At 45.9% G+C, this 18,968-nt stretch overlaps 1 protein-coding gene across 5 annotated transcripts in view; it reads right to left on the reverse strand.

Annotated features, from left to right (window-relative positions):
* The window catches only part of CACNB1 (calcium voltage-gated channel auxiliary subunit beta 1), a 136,569-nt gene that overhangs the window by 48,333 nt on the left and 69,268 nt on the right, over nucleotides 1–18,968 (reverse strand). For all 5 annotated transcript variants that reach the window (XM_040330648.1, XM_040330647.1, XM_040330649.1 and 2 more), the window contains 2 exons: nucleotides 10,043–10,179; nucleotides 9,836–9,909 (listed from right to left, as the gene is read on the reverse strand). In XM_040330648.1, coding sequence (XP_040186582.1) covers nucleotides 9,836–9,909; nucleotides 10,043–10,179 — 211 coding nt within the window. The remainder of the gene's footprint in view (nucleotides 1–9,835; nucleotides 9,910–10,042; nucleotides 10,180–18,968) is intronic.

Raw genomic sequence — 18,968 nt, forward strand, 5'->3', positions numbered from 1 at the left:
AGTCAACATTCTTCAACCTAGCACCCTTAAGCTTTACCAAGCACCAGAGTCAGCATTTCCCAACCTAGCACCCTAAAGCTGCACCAAAGTCAGCATTCCCCAACCTAGCACCCTAAAGATGCACCAAGCACCAAAGTCAACATTCTTCAACCTAGCACCCTTACGCTTCACCAAGCACCAGAGTCAGTATTCCTCAACCTAGCACCCTTATACTTCATCAAGCACCAAAGTCAGCATTCCTCAACCTAGCACCCTACAGCTGCACCAAGCACCAAAGTCAGCATTCCCCAACCTAGCACCCTAAAGATGCACCAAGCACCAAAGTCAACATTCTTCAACCTAGCACCCTTAAGCTTCACCAAGCACCAGAGTCAGCATTCCTCAACCTAGCACCATTATACTTCACCAAGCACCAAAGTCAACATTCTTCAACCTAGCACCCTTAAGCTTCACCAAGCACCAGGGTCAGCATTCCTCAACCTAGCACCCTTATACTTCACCAAGCACCAAAGTCAGCATTCCTCAACCTAGAACCCTTAAGCTTCACCAAGCACCAGAGTCAGCATTTCCCACCCTAGCACCCTAAAGCTGCACCAAGCACTAAAATCAACATTCTTCAACCTAGCACCCTTAGGCCGCGTACACATGGTCGGTCAAAACCGATGGAAATGGACTGAAGGACCGTTTCATCGGTCCAAACCGATGGTGTGTGGGCCCCATCGGTCAGTTATCCTTCGGTCCAAAATTTTAGAACTTGCTTTAAAATTGAACCGATGGACGCCTAACCGATAGGTCAAAACCGACGGTTAGTATGCAAAAGCATCGGTTAAAAACCTGCGCATGTTCCGAATCAAGTCGACGCATGCTTGGAAGCATTAAACTTCATTTTTCTCTGCACGTCGTTGTGTTTTACGTCACCGCGTTGGACTCGATCGTTTTTTTAACTGATGGTGTGTAGGCACATCAGACCATCAGTCTGCTTCATCTGTTAACCGATGAGAACAGTCCGACCATGTGTACGCGGCCTTAAGCTTCACCAAGCACCAGAGTCAGCATTTCCCAACCTAGCACCCTAAAACTGCCCATGTAACATGCATTTATAAAGGGGCAGAACTTAATGGATGTGGAGCTCGACACCCCCCTTTCAAAACCCCATGGAGACTGACTGGATTGGTTCACACAGCCAAACTTCTCATAAGCGTGGGGAATGTTTATCATAATATGAGGTGATCCACAGGTCATTGTATATTACCAGGATGTGTTATGTGGGGGAGGGGTGGATTTCTCACTTTTTATACTGTGGATCACCTCATATTATGATAAACATAACATAACATATGATAAACATGTCCAAGCTAGATATGTAAATAACCTGTCACTCAAAGCAAGGAGAGAGGATAGGACTTTGTATTTAGACAGGGTTTTATCTGGAAGTCTGTTAATTTTCACTGAACAATAAAAGAGGATTGCTCAGAGCTGGATTAACTCTGTGTGTCAAGACTGGGCACAGATGATAGGAAATCTTATACTCTACACTGTGACATAAAAAAAAAAAAGATGAAACTGAAAGTGAAGATCTAGCAGGTATGGGATTGTTTTACTAAAGACAAGTAGGCTGTCTACAGTTTACATGGGAAGTTGCACTCTGCAAGGGGATTTTCCCCATAGCTTAAGATGAGGGTAAGCTCTGCAAACATTCATCATCCAATCATGTGCCTGAAAAAAATGTTTTTTTTTTTTTTTTTCTTGCACATGATTGGGTAGTCTTTGCAAAGTGAAAATTCACCACATTCACCAAGATCCTTTTCAAAGTGCAACTTCCTTGCAAAGTGAACAGCCTATTTGCCTTTATTAAATCAACCCCAAAATCTCAAACATTTTTAACATTAGGCGAGAGTGGGGATTAGGGATTTGTAGATTGAATGCAGCTAGTCCAAAGTGTGCACTGTCCTGGTAACAGTTGTACGTACCGTATTTTCCGGCGTATAGGACGAATTGTTGCATCTAAAATCATGCCCCAAAAGTCGGGGGTCGTCTTATACGCCGGGTACCTGTCTGTCATCCATTATTCAAAAGCCGCGCCTCCTCCTCAGGCTGTTCCGTGATAGGCGGAACACTAATTTTCCCAGCAGAGCCTCCGTTCAGTGTTCCACCTATCATGGATGCCTTCTCATCCTCAGCCTCGGCCTTGGACGAGAGGACATCCGTGATAGGCGGAACACTGAACAGAGGCTCTGCTGGGAAAATGAGTGTTCTGCCTATCACGGAACAGCCTGAGGAGGAGGCGCGGCTTTTGAATAATGGATGGCCGCCGTCTGACTGACTGACTCTGCAAACAGGAGAAGGTAGGGAGATCATCGAGGCAGGGAATGGATTGGCACAGTGAGGCATGTATAGATGGCACAGTGAGGCATGTATATATGGCACAGCGAGGCATGTATAGATGGCACAGTGAGGCATGTATAGATGGCACAGTGAGGCATGTATAGATGGCACAGCGAGGCATGTATAGATGGCACAGTGAGGCATGTATAGATGGCACAGTGAGGCATGTATAGATGGCACAGCGAGGCATGTATAGATGGCACAGCGAGGCATGTATAGATGGCACAGTGAGGCATGTATAGATGGCACAGTGAGGCATCCAAGGTCCAATATAAGCACTATTCATGTCTAAAGCCTCATACACACGATCGGACTTCCATCGGACTTTTCTGTGGATTTTGGTCCAGAGGGCGTTGGCCGTATACTTGTTCTGCATACACACGGCACAACATTTTCAGCCAACATTCACCAAATCATGTGTTTCTTCAGCTTTTCACCGCCACCCTTTGGGCAACTTCTGCTATTATTGGCTGATGTTTAGCATTGGTTCTGGGCATGCGTGTTTGTACTTTGGACTTGTGTACACACGATTGGATTATCCTCCATCGGACATTTGTTGTCGAAAAGTTTGAGAGCATTCACAGCGAAAAACAATTCAGTTGAAAAACCAACAACAATGGTCCGATGGAGCATACAGGCGGTCGCATTGTCTGAAAAAACACGTCCATCGGACCGTTGTTTTCGAAAATTTTGATTATTTGTATGGGCCTTAAAGCCTGGTACATACGATCCAATTCTATGGCCATAATTGTCTGACGGACGTGTTGTGTCGGATAATCTGACCGTGTGTATGTTCCATCAGACAATTGTTGGCTGAATTAACAACAAAAGTTGGCTGTTCATTCTCACCAACTGTCTGGCAATAAATTTATTACATCGGATTATCCAATCGCGTGTACACAAATCCGTCCATCTAAAATCCAAAGTACAAACACGAATGCTCGGAACCAATGCTAAACATCAGAAAACAATAGCAGAAGTTGACCAAAGGGTGGTGGTAAAGAGCTGAAAAATCTTGTGGTTTAGTGAATGTTGGCTGAAAATGTTGGGCCGTGTTTCTGCAGAACAAGTTCACGGCCAATGCCCTTCAGACCAAAATCCAAGGAAGAGTCTGATGGAAGTCCGATTGTGTGTACGAGGCTTAAAGCGGGGGTTCACCCTATAAAAAATTTCTAACACTACATCCAGCCCAGTTCTGCAAATAAAATTACACTGACCTTTTTTTTTTTTTCGCCATAGATAGCGTTCAGCCTTAGAATTCACCGCGGCTTCCGGGTAGGGAATCCCGCGGGAGTGGGCGTTCCTATTGACATGCCAATTGATTGACATGCTAAACGACGGCGCATACAGCGCGTCACAACTTCCCCAAAGAAGCTCGGCTCAGCTCTATTCAGCGCCGGTGCGCAGGCGCCGAATAGAGCCGAGCCGACCTTCTTTCGGGAAGTCGTGACGCGCTGTATGCGCCGTCATTTAGCATGTCAATCAATTGGCATGTCAATAGGAACGCCCACTCCCGTGGGATTCCCTACCCGGAAGCTGCGGTGAATTCTAACAATAAACGCTATCTACGGCGAAAAAAAAAAAGGTCAGTGTAATTTGATTTGCAGAACTGGGCTGGATGTAGTGTTTTTTATAGGGTGAACCCCCGCTTTAAGACAAAAATAATGAAGAGAGAAAAAAAAAAAAACAGATGTGAGTGTGAAAAATCTTTGATTGCATTGGAGAGGGGCTGATGCCGCATACACACCATCACTTTATGTGATGAAAAAAAATTACGTTTTTAAAAACGTCACTTTAATTGACCGTGTGTGGGGGAAAACATTGTTTTATGTCTTCTAAAAAACGACCAAAAAAAATTGAAGCATGCTTCAATTTTATGTGTCGTTTTTCAAAACGTCAACTTTTACTTCACAGAAATTGACCGTGTGTAGCAGAAAACGTCGTTTAAAACGACGTTTTTTCACCCGCGCATGCCCAGAAGCTACTTATGAAGCGAGCTTCAATGGAAAAAGTGGTGAGAACGTAACCTCGCTTTGCTAGAACATTGTGAGAAAAACGATGGTGTGTAGGCAACTTCGTCTTTGAAAATTGAAGTTTCAAAAACGTCATTTTTTACTTCACAGAAAATGTCGTTTTTTTTCATCACATAAAGTGATGGTGTGTATGGGGCATGAGGGTTCGGAAAATACTCCGGGGTCGATTTTCTAAAACTGGAGAGAACAAGATCTGGTGCTGCTGTGCATAGGAGCCAATCAGCTTCTAACTTCAGCTTGTTCAGTTGATTGGTTCCTTTGCAGAGCAGCACCAGATTTTTCACTCTCCGTTTTAGTAAATAACCCCAATGTACGTTTTTGTTTCATTAACACAACCTCCAACACTGAAACATGTATGCATGTAGTCTAGTCAGCAATGCCTTTAACCACTTGAGCCCCGGGTCATTGTAAAATGACGTCTTCATGGTGGCTCTGAAAATCCAAACGGACGTCTATTGACGTCCAGGATTCCTCCGGCCACTGGGGGGCGCGCGCACGCCCGGCGCGTCCCCGAGATGCCGATGCGCGTGCCTGGCGGTCGCGATGTCCGCCAGGTACCCGCGATCGGTAATGACAGAGCAGGGACATGGAGCTCTGTGTGTAAACACAGAGCTCCACGTCCTGTCAGGGGAGAGAGGAGACCAATCTGTCTCCCTTGTACATAGGGACACAGATCGGTCACCTCCCCCAGTCACCCCCCTCCCCCCACACAGTTAGAACACAATACAGGTACACATTTAACCCCTTCCTCACCCCCTAGTGTTAACCCCTTCAATGCCAGTCACATTTATACAGTAATTAGTGCATATTTATAGCACTGATCGCTGTATAAATGTGAATGGCGCCAAAAATGTGTCAAAAGTGTCCGATGTGTCCGCCATAATGTCGCAGTCCCAATAAAAAAAATCGCAGATCGCCGCCATTACTAGTAAAAAAAAAAAAAAAAAAAATAATAATAATAATAATAATTCTGTCCCATATTGTGTAAGCGCTTATTGCGATTTTTTTTTTTTTTACCAAAAATATGTAGAAGAATATGTATCGACCTAAACTGAGAAAAAAAATTTTTGGGGAAAAAAAATTGGGCTATTTATTATAGCAACAAGTAAAAAATATTGAATTTTTTTTCAAAATTGTTGCTTTTTTTTGTTTATAGTGCAAAAAATAAAAACCGCAGAGGTGATCAAATACCACCAAAAGAAAGCTCTATTTGTGGGGGAAAAAAGGGCGCCACATCGCATGACCGCGCAATTGTCAGTTAAAGCGACGCAGTGCCGGAAGCTGAAATTTCACCTGGGCAGGAGGGGGGTATATGTGCCCGGTAAGCAAGTGGTTAAAGGGGTTGTAAAGGTACAATTTCTTTCCCCTAAATAGCTTCCTTTACCTCAGTGCAATCCTCCTTCACTTACCTCATCCTTCCATTTTGCTTTTAAATGTCCTTATTTCTTCTGAGAAAACCTCACTTCCTGTTCTGTCTGTAACTCCACACAGTAATGCAAGGCTTTTCCCCTGGTGTGGAGTGTCGTGCTCGCCCCCTCCCTTGCACTACAGGAGAGTCAGGACGTATACTAACACACAGCTCCTTTCTTTATCTGCAATGTAGAGAGCGTCCTGACTCTCCTGTAGTTGGGCAAGGGGGCAAGCACGACACTGCACACCGGGGAGAAAGCCTTGGATTACTGTGTGGAGTTACAGACAGAAGAACAGGAAGTGAGGATTTCTCAGAAGAAATAAGGACATTTAAAAGCAAAATGGAAGGATGAGGTGAGTGAAGGAGGACTGCACTAAGGTAAAGGAAGCTATTTAGGGGAAACAATTGTACCTTTACAACCCCTTTAACTTTTAGTTGTATGTATTAGCACATAAGTTTGTAGATACTAAATACTGATTAGGAAGGATATGTTTCTACAATAAGGCCCGTTTGTGCTTATGGAAGAAGGAGGAGGAAGTGCTGTGCATGCCAGATATCTCAGTGAAACCAATAAAGATCAGACAGGAAATTCCATTGTGAACGATCAAATTTCCCACCTGTAGGCTGCAACGGTGAGTATCCCAAGGGATTGAGGAGAGCTATACAATCAACATTCCCTAATCTCACCTGTGTACAGGTGAATATTTTCTAATAATAGTAGCCCCCGTAAACCCGGGTACACACCACTAGTTATTTTCAATCAACCCAGCGGGTTGAGCGGAAAAAAAACCTGATAGCTCAGGTCGGAGCGCCTGTACTAACAATCTGATGTTAGTACAGTGATCTCCCCTGCTGTTCTTTTGTGTTCTGACACGGGGGACGAACCCCCCCCCCCCCCCCCCCAGAACACTCCAGGCAGAGCTCTCAGCCATCGGCATTATCGGGAGCTGGTCGGCTGCTGGCTTTCACTGTACTAACATCAGTACAGCAGCTCCAACTGAAGCTGTCAGTTTAAAAAAACAAAAACAAACAGTAGTGTGTACCAGGCTTTATTTAAAAAATAAATATAAAACTAAGCAAAAAAATACCACGTAAATGCCATAACCAACAGCAATGATCTAAATTTCTTTTCATAATGGAAAATACTCTCCCTAGTGATTACTAACCACTGTTAAAGGGGTTATAAAGCCTCAAGGTTTTTCTAACCTCCTGTTATGTAGCAGCCCCCAGAGCCTCCCTTATACTTACCTGAACCCAATTTTTCCAGCGACGGGGACGAGCACACCAGCTCCAGCCGGTGTCTCTGGTCCTGATTAGATAGATTGATAGCAGCGCAGCCATTGGCTCCCTGAGGGAGAGCGGCTCTCCAACGTGGGCACTCGAGAAGAGGAGGAGCCGGGAGTGCCGCTGAGGGACCCCAGAAGAGGAGGATCGGGGCCACTCTGTGCAAAAAACAACTGCACAGAGGAGGTAAGTATGACATGTTTGTTTTTTGTTTTTGTTTTTTAAACTAACCTTTACATATCCTTTAGAGCCGGTTCACACTACCGCGACCTGGGGGGCGGCCCAAGTAGAACGACATGTCAAATTACATGTTAGTCAATGAGAGTCGTCTTAATGCACACTACTGAAGTCGCTCCCACTTCAGCAAAGGTTCCTGTACTACTTCAAGGTGACTTGTACCCATTGATTTCAATGGAAGTCGCCTCCAAGTCGGATCCCCTGTCTTAACTGAAGCAACTTTCCAGGAAGAGAAACTAGTTTTCTGAGGCAAACCCCTCCCTCAGAGCTGATTGCCCCTGTGTGAACCGGCTCTTGAGTTTATTGTTTGATTTTTGATAAGGTAATTGTAGTAGGAAAGCAGCTTGTGTAAACATTGTTAAAAGCTTTTTTCAGGACTTCGAAGATGGTGGAAGTTTATCATTACTGGGCATGCCAAATTTTGTATTTTATAACAGATGATAAAACCAAGTAGCAAATATGATGGGAATAAAGAAAAGAGACGTGCCACCGGTTACAAATGTTAACTACAGTTCTACAAGGCAGGTTGGATCCCCTGCGCGAGAGCCCGTACTATAACGTCGGCTCTCTAAGCGGCCACTAGGGGCGCGTGCGCGCGCCCCCCGCTCGTCCCTGACTCCCGTGCGCGTGCCCAGCGGGCGCGATCTCCGCCGGGCACCCGCGATCGCTCGTTACAGAGCGAGGACCGGGAGCTGTGTGTGTAAACACACAGCTCTGGTCCTGTCAGGGGAGAAATGCCTGACTGTCTGTTCATATAATGTATGAACAGCGATCAGTGTTTCCCCTAGTGAGGCCACCCCCCCTACAGTTAGAACACACCCAGGGAACAAACTTAACCCCTTCCCCGCCCCCTAGTGTTAACCCCTTCCCTGCCAGTGGCATTTTTATAGTAATCCAATGCATTTTTATAGCACTGATCGCTATAAAAATGCCAATGGTTCCAAAAATGTGTCAAAAGTGTCCGAAGTGTCCGCCATTATGTCGCAGTACTGAAAAAAAAAAATCGCTGATCCCTGCCATTACTAGTAAAAAAAAAAATATTAATAAAAATGCCATAAAACTACCCCCTATTTTATAAACGCTATAACTTTTGCGCAAACCAATCAATAAACGTTTATTGCGGTTTTTTTTTACGAAAAATATGTAGAAGAATACGTATCGTCCTAAACTAAGGAAAAAAATTGTGTTTTTTATATATATTTTTGGGGGGATTTTTTTATAGCAAAAAGTAAAAAATATAATTTGTTTTCAAAATTGTCGCTCTATTTTTTAAAACTAAAAACCGCAGAGGTGATCAAATACCACCAAAAGAAAGCTCTATTTGTGGGGAAAAAAGGACGCCAATTTTGTTTGGGTGCCACGTCGCACGACCGCGCAATTGTCAGTTAAAGCGACGCAGTGCCGAATCGCAAAAAGGACTCTGGTCTTTGACCAGCAATATGGTCCGGGGGCTGCAAAAAAAAAAATTCACGCGTTTTGAAAACATGGGTGCAATCCTTGAGATGCATTAAAAGAGAAGTATGGGGTATATATAAAATAAAAAATCTTATACTCACCTAGGTGGATACAGTATGGTTTCAATGCTGCTTCTGTCTCCCCGCCACCTCAACACTGAGAACCGAGAGATCGAACACAGCTGATCACTGAGTTCTCCCCTGCACTCTGAGCAGTGAGCCATGACTGTCTCTGCTCTGCCCCTCCAGTGCCCACTGGAGCGCTGAGCTGGATAGGGGAGGGAGCAGCTGGCTCAGGCTCTCTGTGGTGATGCTGAGAGGCTGAGTCAGCTGCTGATCCAGGCATCTGTCGGGATCTTTCGGGACCAGCTGAGTGATGTCGGCCGACAGCCCTATGAACTGCAGTGCTGTGATCAATAAGAAAAGAAGGGCCATAAAAGCTGTGGCCATACTTCTCCTTTAACCTTAATGACACCAGTGATCGGAGGATTTAAATATACTTAGATTTGGGCGGCTCTAGGCTTTGTGAGGCCCCAGGCAAAACTTAGACATGGGGCCCCACTCACGCCCATAATGGGAAAAATGGCTTCAGAAAATGCACGGATCTAACCCACAGGTGATCAGCACCACTTCCACCCATCAGACATATTCAGCCAATGCAAGGGGTGGGAGAAAGGGGGAGGTGGGAAAGAGAGAGGGGTAATGGAGAGATCCGATGACGCCGACATTAGTATTAATCACAGGCAAATTAGGTGGCCGCGAGGCCCCTGTGAGTGCGAGGCCTTAGGCGACCGCCTAATTTGAGAGCCGCCTCTGTCTGAGATCACTCAAAAACTGTATCAATTCATTCTGAAAATTAATGACATTTTTAGGCATCCCCTCGATTTTGCAGTTGGCATCCTGGCTTCGCATAACTATTGCTCTAATGCCCATTTTGTGTTTTATATATGTAAAGAACAGTTAGCAAGAAATGCAGTTAGATAGCATATGATGTTCTATAAACAGAAGAAGGATAGGATTGGATTGCTCACCTGTAGCTGGTGGTGTTGGTCTCCGTGTACCACTGACTACATCACCTAAACTACTGGAGTTTCCAATGGATTTACTGCAAGGGAAGAGAAGAGATAAGGAAATAGTAAGATAGTAAAGAGAACACCGTGCATAAGGGAAACGTGTGTGACTGGCAGAGGTGGGCAGAAAGTCGCATAACCGTATACACGAGATTGTACTGCAGTCACCTGGTACTAAGCCGGCTCTGCCGCATCTTCTGTTCCTGCAACATTCGCATGTGTTCCAGCTTCACGGGGCTTGGGATAAATCCCACCTCACAGCCCTCCCGAACCGCTCGTCCAATCCACCAATCGTTGTTATATTTCTAGAAATAAACAAAAAAGAGCATTTTAAAGAAAAAACCTAGGTGGATCCTGTGCCCACTTGTGTCTTATCTGGCATCATATGGACTTTTTCAAATCATAATGCATAAATTGTTGTGGAACAAAAAAAACAGCTAAGATACAGGCTAGAGCAGGGGTAGGCATAATCCCGGAATGATCCCATTCAGAATGCCTGGATGCTCAGTGCGCCTGCGCCATTGTCTACGGCGCGCAGGCGCCGTATACATTGGTGCAGAGTTTTCTGCATATATCTCCTTAACCGTGTAGGTTAAGATAGATATTTCTTGCACCTACAGGTAAGCCTTAATCTAGGCTTACCTGTAGGTGCAAGTTGTTAACATGTGTTTAAAACCATTTTAACAGCCTTTTACTTTTAAAGAGAAAAAGATGAGTTCAGACGTGGCAAGTGGATAATCCACAACTTATGGCACCTCTCCCACTTTTTTTTCTTAGGGAGCCTGTACCTATTTCTGGCAGGTACCCACTCCCACTTCTGATTAACTCATATAGGCATCTGTTCCCATTGCAGCATCACTGTGCCCAACCTCACTGTGCCCAACCTCACTGTGCCCATTGCCACCTCCTGTGCCCAACTTTACTGTGCCCATTGCCACCTCACTTTGCCCATAGCCACTGTGCCCATTGCCATCTCACTGTGCTCATTGCCACCTTACTGTGTTCATTGCCACTGTGCCCATTGCCACCTCACTGTGTCCATTGCCACTGTGCCCATTGCCACCTCACTGTGCCCATTGCAGCCTCCATGTGCCCGAGTCAGTGTACCTGAAATTTTTACAGGCTGCGGCGTCCATTGAATGAATGAATGACTTGTATTGCGCTACACATGCAAACTGAATCGCCTCTGGGCGCTTTTCCAGCCAGTGTCTGCTTGGCTGGTGCGGTCATTTTACCCTGTAGGATCTCGACACGCTAGGGACACACAGTCATACATATATACTGGGCCAATTTTGGACAAGATCTAATTTACCTACCAGCATGTCTTTGAAGGGTGGGAGGAAACCGGAGTGCCCGGCGAAAACCTACGCAGACACAGGGAGAACATGCAAACTCCAGGCAGATGGTGTCGTGGACGGGATTCGAACCAGCGACCCTTTTGCTGCTAGGCGAAAGTGCTACTCACTACACCACTGTGCTGCCCTCATTGTGTAAAAGTCACGGTCTCCTCCTGGTCCTGTTCCGTGATAGGCGTTTCCCAGCAGCCTATCACAGATGTCTTCTCATCCTCAGACTCAGTTTCCCAGCATCTGTGTTCAGTGTTTCTCGCCTATCACGGACGTTCTCTTGTCTGAGGATGAAAAGTCGTCCGTGATTGGCAGAACAGTGAACACAGTGTCTGCTGGGAAACCAAGTCCAAGGATGAAAGGACATCCGTGATAGGCGGAACACTGAACACAGTGTCTGTTTGGAAAAGCCTATCACGGAAGGGACCAGGGGGAAGCCGCGACTTTAAAATAATGGACGTTCACGACCCTTTAGGTACACTGACTTGAGTATAAGCCAAGGGGAGTATTTTCAGCCCTAAAAAAAGGGCTGAAAAACTCGGCTTATACTCAAGTATATACGGTAATTATTTCCCCAATGCACCAATGTTGCTTCTTACTATCCCTTCCCATTAGTTACTATTTGTTTTCTATGTATCATTTGTAAAAAAAAAAAAATCAAACTCTTATTTTAAAGATCCCATTGTCCCATTAAAATCAAGGTACACCAAGCAGATCACATTCTACAGATTGAAAGATATGAACTCAGCAGAGGTAAAGAGTGTATGAATATGTGATCTGTCAACAATAAACTCTCTGGAATTCTCAAGGGTTTTCAATTAAAATTCCTTAAAGTTTTGGGGCCAGATTCTCAGAGCAAGTACGCCGGCGTATCTACTGATACACCGGCGTACTTTCAAATTTGCCGTGTCGTATCTTTAGTTTGTGTTATACCTGAAGGGTTCCACATGTACTGGCACTTTAAGGCTGGCTCCACCCAGCAGTGATGACAAGGGTCAAGGGGCATAGTAGCCATCTTAGAGAGAGCACATGTAGAAAGCAGAGAGATATGTAATGTCCTGAGATGCATGTTGCAGTGTACAGTCTTTACTGAATAAACATCCATTGTACCAGACCAGAGTCTTGTCTCCCTCACAACACGGAGGATATAACAGTGGCGACGAGGATGGGATTTACAAAGTGTCTATCAGTCTGAGAGAGAGACAAAGACATTGTGGATTGTCACCTGGATAAAAGCAATCACAGATCCCAGCAGGAAAATGTCATTAATCGGGACATTAAGTGAGTTTGGAGAACAGACATCCTGGAGTTCCTGGGTTGAGAGACTGGAACAGTATTTCAGTGCAAATGCCATCCCAGACAACAGGCAAGTAGCAGTGTTTCTGACAGTGGTTGGGGCCAAGACATATGACACTCTGAGAGATTTGCTTTCCCCTGTAAAACCAGCAGCTAAGACATTGGCAGAGCTCCTGACACTGCTAGAGGATCACTTCCAGCCTAAACCATTAGAAATTGCAGAAAGATTTCGCTTCTATCAGAGGCAGCAACAGACAGGTGAAGAGATTAAAGTTTATGTGCTCGCCCTTCGCAGACTAGCCTCTACCTGTTCTTTTGGGGACTACCTACCTACTGCACTGAGAGATAAGTTTGTCATGGGACTGAATTGTGAGTCAACACAAAAGAGACTGTTAACAGAGAAAGACCTTACCCTTACAAAGGCAATTGAGATAGCTTCAGTGATGGAAATGGCTGTGAAAGATACAGAGGAATTGAACCCCCAGAGCAGAAGGGAAGAGGTGAAGCAGGAAGTTTTCAGAACAGCAGTCAAGCCAACTGCTGCAAACTGGAAATACAGACCCCCACCAAGCCGGGAGTCAGCTTGCTACCATTGTGGGAATACAGACCATGATCACAAAGTCTGCCGGTTTAAGGATCAGACCTGTCATAATTGTGGTAGGACCGGCCATCTGAAACGAGTTTGCCGTAGCAAGAAGGTGCGAGATAAACAACCTCTGAACCCCAAGACTAGGACATATATGGTGGGAAGATATACATCATCATCTGAGTCAGAGGATGAGGAAGTGCTCCACAGGTTAGACATACATCATATGCATTCAGCACCCTCCGCAATGACTGTAGATGTAACCGTTGAGGGAAAGAGACTCAAGATGGATGTAGACACAGGAGCAGCAGTTTCAGTTATCACCCAGAAACAATGGAGACAACTTCAGAGCCGAAAAACTGTCCGCCCAACACCAATCAAACTGCAGACATACTCAAAGCAGATACTCCACCCACTGGGTTACGCAAAAGTACAGGTATTGTACAAGGGTCAGACAAAGAGACTGCCATTATATATCCTAGAAAATGGGGGACCCCCTCTCTTTGGGAGAGACTGGATTGCTCACTTTGGGATGCCAGACATCGCCATAAGTCCCTGTAACACCGTTACAATTCCATTAGGAGATAATGAGGGATGGGTGGTGTCCCTGAAGCAGCGGTTCCCAAAGATTTTTGATGACCAGTTGGGAAAAATAAAGCATGACTGTGTGAGACTCAAGCTGAAACCCAACGCTCAGCCTAAGTTCTTCAAAGCTCGGACAGTACCTTTCGCACTCCGAGCAGGTGTGGAAGCAGAACTAAGTCGGCTGGAGGAACAAGGTGTCATCTCAAAGGTAGAGCACAGCGAGTGGGCATCACCAGTTGTACCGGTAAAGAAATCGAATGGGGACTTGCGCATTTGTGGCGATTTCCGCATGGCACTGAACTCTCAACTGGAAATAGACCAGTATCCCCTACCCAGAGTAGATGACATTTTTGCCTCTCTTGCAGGAGGTCAAAAGTTCACCAAGCTTGATCTCAAACAAGCATATTTACAGTTTGAGGTCCATCCTTCTTCCCGCAAGTTTCTGACCATCAACACCCACAAGGGACTGTATCAATATAATCGGATGGTGTTTGGGGTAGCCTCTGCCCCAGCCATTTGGCAACGAAAAATGGACGAGATTTTGGCGGACATTCCTTTCACTCAGTGCCTGCTAGATGACATGCTCATTACAGGACGGACCGACCAGGAACACAAGCAGAATGTGGAGCTTGTGTTGGCGAGACTCCAAGAACAGGGTCTGAAAGTGAACTTAGCAAAATGCCAATTCATGGTGCCTAAATTGGAGTTTTGTGGCCACCTTGTGGATGCAGAAGGTATACACACCACGGAAGCCAAGGTTGATGCTTTAGTCAAAGCTCCAGCCCCAACCAACGTCCAGCAGCTGCGATCATACCTTGGCTTGCTGAACTATTACCACAAATTCCTGCCAGATCTGGCACACACCTTGTTTCCGTTGAACAAGCTTTTGGAGAAACACTCCAGATGGGACTGGTCGGCTGCATGCCAACGTGCTTTTGAAGTTTCTAAGCGGAAGCTGTTGGCGTCACGCATGCTCGTGCACTATGACCTCCAGAAGCCTCTCACCTTGGCTTGTGATGCCTCACCCTATGGTCTGGGGGCGGTACTATCCCACATCTTACCAGATGGGTCAGAAAAACCAGTGGCATTTGCCTCCAGGTCTTTGACAAAAGCAGAAAGCAATTACTCACACATTGACAAAGAGGCTCTTGCGCTGATATGGGCAATTAAGAAGTTTCATCTTTACCTGTATGGTAGGGAATTCACCATACTGACGGACCATAAACCACTCCTTCAGATCTTTAGCCCTGACAAAGGCATCTCCCAGACTACTGCGGCCCGCCTCCAACGCTATGCCCTATTCTTGGGGGCATACAGCTACAAAATTCAGTATCGTGGTCATGATGCCAATGCTAATGCGGACGCTATGTCCCGACTGACAGGGAGGTCCATGGACTCTTCTCCACCGGTCAAGAGTTGTCGTTACACCAGCCTGTCCTTCTTGTCTTCTGGGGAGATAGCAGCCCATACAAACAAGGATACCTTTCTGAAAACAATACTCTCCTGGGTACGGTCCGGTTGGCCTGCAACTGTCACACAGGAGTATGAACCTTTTTTCCGTAGGCGTATGGAATTAACTGTGGCTGGCAACTGTGTTTTATGGGGAGACCGAGTGATCATTCCACAGACCCTCCGGAGACACATTCTGGACTTGCTACATACTGATCATCCCGGGAGCACACGTATGAAACAAAAGGCCAGAGGCTATGTGTGGTGGCCAAACCTAGACTCAGATATCACATATGTGAATGCTTGTGCTGGATGTGCACAAACGGCAAGAGACCCTCCTCGAGGGTGCGTCCAGCCCTGGACTTGGCCCACGGTTCCTTGGTTTCGCCTACACTTGGACTTTGCAGGCCCGATCAGAGGACACACCTTCTTGATCATAGTGGACGCCCATTCAAAGTGGCCTGAGGTCATTCCTGTTACTCAGCCAACGACTAAGGCAACGGTTTCCATACTGTTACATCTCGCTGCTACGTTTGGATACCCCAGAGAGATCGTCACAGACAACGGTGCACAATTCACCAGTCAGGAGTTTCAGCGTTTCCTGACTGCCCACAACATCAAGCACAAGTTGACCGCACCTTACCACCCGGCTACAAATGGTCAAGCAGAGCGGTTTGTGCAGACTTTTAAACGCTATTTCAAAGCTACAGTGGCTGCAAGTAAACAACAGTCCCTGTCACCCCAGCAGCTGGACTCCTTCCTTTCTGCTTACAGAAACACACCACATGCAACCACTGGGAAAACTCCAGCAGAACTCCTTCTGGGGCGGCAGCCATGGACTGTTTTGGATATGCTCCGCCCTCAAACAGTCCAGGAACATGTACTACAGTCCCAAGACAAGATGGTCAAACACAATGAGCTCCCCCGATTCACAGCCCAACAAAAGGTATGGGCCCGATCTTATGGGGCTTCCAACACCCGTTGGCTTCCTGCTGTCATTGCAGAGACCTTGGGACCCAAGATGTACAAGGTCCGCCTGGAAGATGGTTCCATTTGCAGACGTCATGCGGACCAACTGCGTCCTCGTTCTCAACTGCCCGAATCCCTGATGCCGGCTGAACCACCAGTGTCTCAAGGATCTGCTCCCAGCGAATCAGGATGCACAGAGACTGATGATTGTGGGGACTCTGAACTTTTGAACTCGTCTCCAACAGAGCCCTCCAGCTCTGGTCCGGAGGTCTGTTTACCCTCTGAGCTGGGGGATCCCTTCTTGGCCCCGCCGGTACCCATTCCGGCCAGCCCTGTATCCTCCGGTCCCGAATCGCTGGATGCCCGGCCTCAACGATACTGTCTCCCTCCTGACCGGTTTCAGTTGCAAGAGCGGTTACGAGACTTTCGACGGGGCCGACGGAAGTGATCCGATGACAGATTAACCCCGCAAGCTTGAAGTCCCGTAATTCTCCTGTGTTTGGAGGACTGTTATTGGACAGTTATCAGTTAATGTTTTGTGCCTGTTATTGTTTTGTTTTGTTTTTTTTTTGTTTTTTTTTAGGGATGGATGGAAGGTGTTATACCTGAAGGGTTCCACATGTACTGGCACTTTAAGGCTGGCTCCACCCAGCAGTGATGACAAGGGTCAAGGGGCATAGTAGCCATCTTAGAGAGAGCACATGTAGAAAGCAGAGAGATATGTAATGTCCTGAGATGCATGTTGCAGTGTACAGCCTTTACTGAATAAACATCCATTGTACCAGACCAGAGTCTTGTCTCCCTCACAACACGGAGGATATAACAGTTTGAAACCTCAAACCAAGATACGACGGCTTCTGGCTTCGATCCGACAGGCGTACGGCTTCGTACGCCTACTTTGGCGCCCGCTGGGTGGAGTTTGCGTCGTTTTCCCGCATCGGGTATGCTAATTAGCTTTTTCCGTCGATCCACGAAGGTAAGCGTGTTCGTCACATTCTCTTACGTCGTCGCTAGTCGGCTTTTCCCGGCGTATAGTTAAAGCTGCTATTTCGTGGCGTATAGATAGACTTGCCATGTTAAAGTATGACAGTCGTTCCCGGGTCGAATTTTGAATTATTATTTTTTTTGCGTAAGTTGTCCATGAATAGGAAAGGACGTAACTCACGTCTAAGTTCAAAAAATGACGTCGGTGCGACGTCATTTCGCGCTAAGCACGGCGGGAAATTTCGAAACGGAGAATGCGCATTTCAATCGGCGTGGGGACGCGCTTCATTTAAATGAATCACGCCCCCTACCCGCCCAATTTGAAATACGTGCCGAGAAATACACTACGCCGCCGTAACTTACGGCGGAAAATCTTCCTGGATTCGAAATTCCTCCAGGTAAGATACGGCGGCGTAGCATATCTCTGATACGCTGCACCAGGGCAATTCTTTGTAAATCTGGCTCTTGGAATCCTGGCTCTGCTATACTCAGCTTACCCTAGAACTGGCTTCTCTTATGCCGCGTACACACGATCGGATTTTCCGTCGGAAAAACCTTGGATGTTTTTTCCGACGGAATTCCGCTCTAGCTTGGCTTGCATACACACAGTCACACAAAAGTTCTCTGAACTTTCGTCCGTCAAGAATGCGGTGATCTACAACACTACGACGAGGCGAGAAAATCAAGTTCAATGATCCGAGCATGCGTCAAATTGTTTCCGAGCATGCGTTGGAATTGCTACAGTAGATCGGATTTTGCGATAGGAATTTTTAAGAAGTAAAAACCCTACCCCCCCTTGTCTTCCTCCCCATTTTCCTGTCATCCCTCACTTTTCATCTTTCCCGCTCCCTGCTCCTCTTCTTTCATTGTCTTTCCTTAGGTTCCTAGCCTACTTTTAGAACCATGATAGTAGAAAAGCCTTAGTACAGGACACCCTGAGTAGGATGCCTGATTGACCTGTCTGGGCAGGGTATAGGTCAAGGCTTGCATTCTCAGTCTGGTTTCATGAAAACAATTGATGCATGTCTGGAATCTTCTTTTCTTTCCAGGAATTTTATTTTCTATCCCTCATGTGCATTTCCTTTTTCAATTATATTTCTCACACGATTCTTCCATCATTGATTAGAAAATCGTTTGTTTTTCACAACATTTCCAACATGCTCAATTACTCAAGCTCGATAGCCGCACAAAAATCGGCCGTTGCTGTGTCCCACTAATGGTGCGAAATTCTAACGAAAATTCTTTGAAAAGATTTTCAAAAGAAAATGCTTTCGGAATTGGAACCATGTATGGCTGGCCTTAGTCTCTTGAGTTGCCTGACAAGTCGCGCTCCATTAAGTGCAATGGAACCGTTTTAATCGAAAAATGTTCCTTCACTATTTGGGAGCGACTTTGGAACGACTTGCATTGGCTTCTGTTTAAGAAGTGATACGCAAGCCACAATGAAGTTGCGCTATGTGTTGCGGCTTCAAAGTTGCGTGAATTTGAAGCCAAACCAGTGTGCATTGAATCTTATGCCACGTACACACGATCCGAAAATCAGACGAAAGATCGTCCGACTTTTTTCGTTTACTAGTCACAAGTAGAAATTTAATAGGTTACTAAAGTCACGAAAAATTCTCGTACTTGAATCAGAAGTGATGTCATGTGTTGTAATGTATTTGTGTTGTATTTTCGGACGACAACTGTACTGACTAAACGAAAATCGTACGATTAGGTATCTTACGAGGAAAATTTTCCTGCATGTCCGATAAAATAATATCGGATGAACTGTCATGATCGGCTCATGGAAGCCCTGTACTAACGATCCGATTATAGTGTGATTCTTCCTCAGACAAAAATTTCCGTACGATATTCGAATCGCGTGTACGGGCCTATT

Source organism: Rana temporaria, chromosome 12 (assembly GCF_905171775.1).
Source record: "Rana temporaria chromosome 12, aRanTem1.1, whole genome shotgun sequence".
Lineage (NCBI taxonomy): Eukaryota > Metazoa > Chordata > Amphibia > Anura > Ranidae > Rana > Rana temporaria.